General features: G+C 59.3%; 1 protein-coding gene across 1 annotated transcript; it reads right to left on the reverse strand.

Moving 5' to 3' along the window:
• Positions 1–2,528: 2,528 nt before the first annotated feature.
• MRPL36 (mitochondrial ribosomal protein L36) lies at positions 2,529–3,502 on the reverse strand. Its single transcript, XM_078444170.2, has 2 exons — positions 3,246–3,502; positions 2,529–2,943 (listed from the first exon to the last, which is right to left on the reverse strand). Exons 1-2 carry the CDS (start codon positions 3,485–3,487, stop codon positions 2,628–2,630), a joined length of 558 nt encoding a protein of 185 aa, XP_078300296.2. The 5' UTR covers positions 3,488–3,502; the 3' UTR covers positions 2,529–2,627.
• Positions 3,503–4,018: the final 516 nt, after the last annotated feature.

Here is a 4,018-nt window from a genome sequence, read left to right on the forward strand (position 1 = left end):
AAACACTGTTTTTTATGTCAATTTCTATGTGCTTATGGCTAGTATTTACAAATACAAAAATCCTTCTCACTGTGGACGACGGAGAGCCCGTGAAACACTTCTGGCAGGTTGTGGTCTCTGAAGTCAAGCCCCAGGGTGAGGTGAGAGCTTATGTAACGTTCTAAACAAGGAGTTGGCACACTTTTTCTGCACGTAGAGCTCAAATAGTAAATATCTTTAGGTTTTTCAAGCCATATGTTCTTTATAGCAATTACTCAGCGGCTACCCCGCTGTCATAGAGGCACAGACGATACATTCGTGAGCGCACACGGCTGTTTTCCAATAAAACTTCACTTACAAAAATGGGTGGTGGGCGGGAGTAGCTTGCTGTCTCTTGTCCTAAACAACACTTGCTGCTAAGCTGGAATCCCAGGGCTCTGAATGCTGGTCCCTGCAGGTAGGCCCTGGGACTCTGAACGCTGGTCCGTGCGGGTATCGGAAAGGGAATGGGCTGTGGGAGGGTTTGGTCAGCACGCACACGGTCACCTTGGATCAAATAGGGACGGAAATCCCAGGAGGGAGGCAGGACTTAAAAACCCATCAACAGCCTGTTAGAATTCCAGCTTGTCAACTGTAATCATGGGTTCCTGTGGACTTGGGGCCCATGGCTTCACTACCCCATTACTGCCTGTCCTTTGAAGATCCCCACAGAGGCACGTACCTGTGGTTGTGACAACACCGTCAGCCCCACACAGAGCCAGACACGCACAATGGCATGTGAAACCTCGCGCCTGTCAAGGAGAAAACACTGAGAAGGCATGCCTGGTGCGTTGCGGGTCCGAGACGGGTGTGGCATCAAACTCTCCCCCACACGGGAGGTGGCTGAGCCCGAGGGGACAGGGCCAGTCTGCCACGTCTTCGGAACAAAGTTGTGTGCCGAACCTTATGGATGAGCCTGTTCTGAGCGGAGAGGACAAAAGGCTGTGTATTTACAAGCAGGCACGGTCGGTCGTCTGATTCCACTGTTATCACTGAGTGCCTACGGTGGGCCGGGCCTGTGACAGCCGGAGGGCAGAGCACGACAGAACCGGGCCCTGCCCACCCCAGGTCTCGGTTCTCACAGGAACCCTGCGGGGAGGGCTGGGCGGAATCAGCCCCTGCGTGTCAGCCCCTCCGGGGCAGATCGTGCCCGGGGAACGTCTGCCACGTCTGGAGACACTTTCGGTTGTCACAACCGGCGAGGAGGTGCTCTTGGCCACCTAGTGGGTGGGGGCTGAGCATGCTGGTGCACACACTTCAGTGCCCCGGACGGCCCTGCGCTGGGAAAACTGTGTCCTGAGGGCCAGCTGTGCTGAGAGGGGAAACCTCTCAAGGTCACAGGGCTCCTCTGCAGCTGCTCTGGGACTGAGGTCTATGCAGGAGGTAATCACCCTCAGAACCCCTGCACTCAACACAGCTCGCTTCAGAGAAAACGAGTCTAAGCATTACAGCGTCTACACGGGCTGGCTGTTCTCAAACCAGGGCAGGGGATCCGGGACCCCCTGAAGCAACGCAGGGAAAGAAGGTCTTTACTCCAGCAGAACTAGCTGAACCCCGCCTTCTCCCAGGACAAACTGCTCTGTGACATAATGTGTAAAACCGTGTCCCTTCTTGTCCTGGGCTGCCTCCTGGGCTCTGTGCTGTGGTTCTGGGCATCGTGGTCAGGATCCCGGAGAGCAGGACTGTGTGTGCGCCGCGCCTTAGCATGGGACATGGAACTGCCCGAGCGCGGTGCGATGCCTGTACCGCTGTCCTAGTACAACCCGCTCCAGCTGTGGCCCGGACACCAAGGCTGCCAGGGGGGCCGGGGACATTGTGTGGGGGGCTCAGACCGTGCGGGTGAGGCAGCCGCTGGGACACGAGACACAAGAACACTGCACGCCACGGGCTCCAGGCCACATGCCTGCAGAGTCCCACGGCGGCTCTGCTTAGTACACACCCTCCAGGTGCGTCGTGCGTACATGTGTACAGATACATGCACACACCACATCCACGCAAATGGGGACATGCACGTACAAATACGTGCACACACCACCCACATCCATGCATACGGGGACATGCACGTGTGCACAGCGCACCCACACCACACGTGTCCATTCGTGCGTCACCAGAGATGACAAACACGTCTAACTGGTGTCTAAAACACCTTTACACACGGGGAGCCAAACTTTCCTTGACGTAAGGATTGCCATCAAGGCTTTCATGCTTATCCGCGGCCAGGAAGCAGAGCAGTTGGCACTCAGAAGCTGCAGGTGGGCTAAATGCGGGGACAGGGCCGGACACCGCCTTGCAGGGGCGCTACCTAAGCAACTGGGGCCTCAGAGGCAAGACCCGCGCCCCCTCCATCTTGCCTCCTGCCCTGCGGCCCGAGCACGGACGGCTTGCCCAGAAGATAAAAACGATGCGCTTTCCATCTGGGGCTCTGGCTTGACCAGCTGACCTGGCTGCGCTGCTACAAGGGGGTGAGGTGCCCGGCGGTAGAGTCAACAAAACCCGAGGCTCGACAGATCTTAGATTAGGCACTGCTTCGCTTTTATTTTCCTTTCCATGAGGTAGTACCGTTCCTCAAGGAAGGGACACAGTCTTGCACATTATTTTACGGCGGAGACCTACATCTGTCTCTGTTTGTGTTTTGGGTTCGTTTTGCAGTAGATGAACCAGCGCCCGCGCCTCTTCACCCGGTAGCAGTCCCGACAGCGCTCCTTGATGACGCCCTTGGTCTTGAAGCCCAGGGCAAGCTGCAGGCCGGGCAGGAGGCGGCCGGGCAGGGGCCAGGGTCCCGCGGGCCCCGCGGTGCGAAGAGGTCCCGCCAGGAGAGTGGAGAGCGCGCGGGGCTTCGCCGGCCCGGGGCTCCCCCGGAGCAGCGGGCTCAGGGCGCACGCCAGCATCTTCGCCACGAGCACGCGGGCCATGTGGTGGCCGGGCCTGCGGGGGACCGAGAAACAATCCGTATGGCCTCCGCGCGGGAGGAGGAGTTTCGCCGCCAGGCCCCCCCCCCCCCCCCCCGCCCCTCCGCCGCCACTCGGCTGTCCCCAGGCCCTTCCCGTGGCTCCTCCGCCCCTCCGCCGCCCCTCGTCTGTCTCCGAACCCGGGGGAGCCCGCCGGCCGGGGACAGCATCCCTCCGGGGCGTGGACAGCCCGGACCTGAGGCCGCGACGCACCCGGGGACTCCCGGGCCTCCGCCCCCTCCTCCTCCCCGGCCCCACGCGACCCCCAGGACCACAGACCTGGGAAGAAGGAGCCGGGGACTGTAGCCCGCGCGCCTCGCATGCGCCTGCGCAGTGGGGCGGGGAAGCTGCCGCCCACAGTGTCCGCCAGAAAAAAAGATGGCGGCAGGGTCACGTGGTCGTCCCCGCAGCGCCGGGCGCAGAGGCGGAGCTGCAGGAGCCGCTACCCCCGCGCGGACGCCCTCCCGCCACTGGGTACCTACGGCCTCGGAGGCTGACAAAATGGGAACAGAAATACACATCTGGAATGAAAAATAAGTCACAACCAAGTAGACGTTTAAAAAAAACGAATACCGGCTCAAAACAAAAATCTAGAAGAACTCACACGCTTGTATTAAGTGCACATCCTGTGAGAAATGTGGCGAGGCTCAGGGAAGCAGTGGAGATAGGCACTGGTCCTAACTGGTTGCAGTTACATATCTTTTTTTCCCGCCCGTATTCTTTAATGAGACACTTCAAACAAAAGGTGAAGGACTACGGTGAGCACCCATCTACCCACCACCAGAGTCCACACTGAACCCAGTGCATCTTGTCATTCCGGGTATGTGTGCCCACCCATCCATCTACTGTCCGTGCACAGACGGCGGCCCATCTGCGCACCATCGATAAGGCAGCGAGCTCACTCTTGCACCTGCCCAGGTGAGCTTTGGGCCTGCCTCTGGGTACCTGTTTGTGGGCATCTTTCCGTTCTGAGATTTCCGGTGCATCTCGTCTCTCCTCACCTTGCTGAGTTCTCTTCCACCTCCCGGAATCCCGGCTGTGGGTGTCCTCAA

The sequence above is a fragment of the Panthera onca genome, chromosome A1 (genome assembly GCF_046562875.1).
Source record: "Panthera onca isolate mPanOnc1 chromosome A1, mPanOnc1 haplotype 2, whole genome shotgun sequence".
Classification (NCBI taxonomy): Eukaryota; Metazoa; Chordata; class Mammalia; order Carnivora; family Felidae; genus Panthera; species Panthera onca.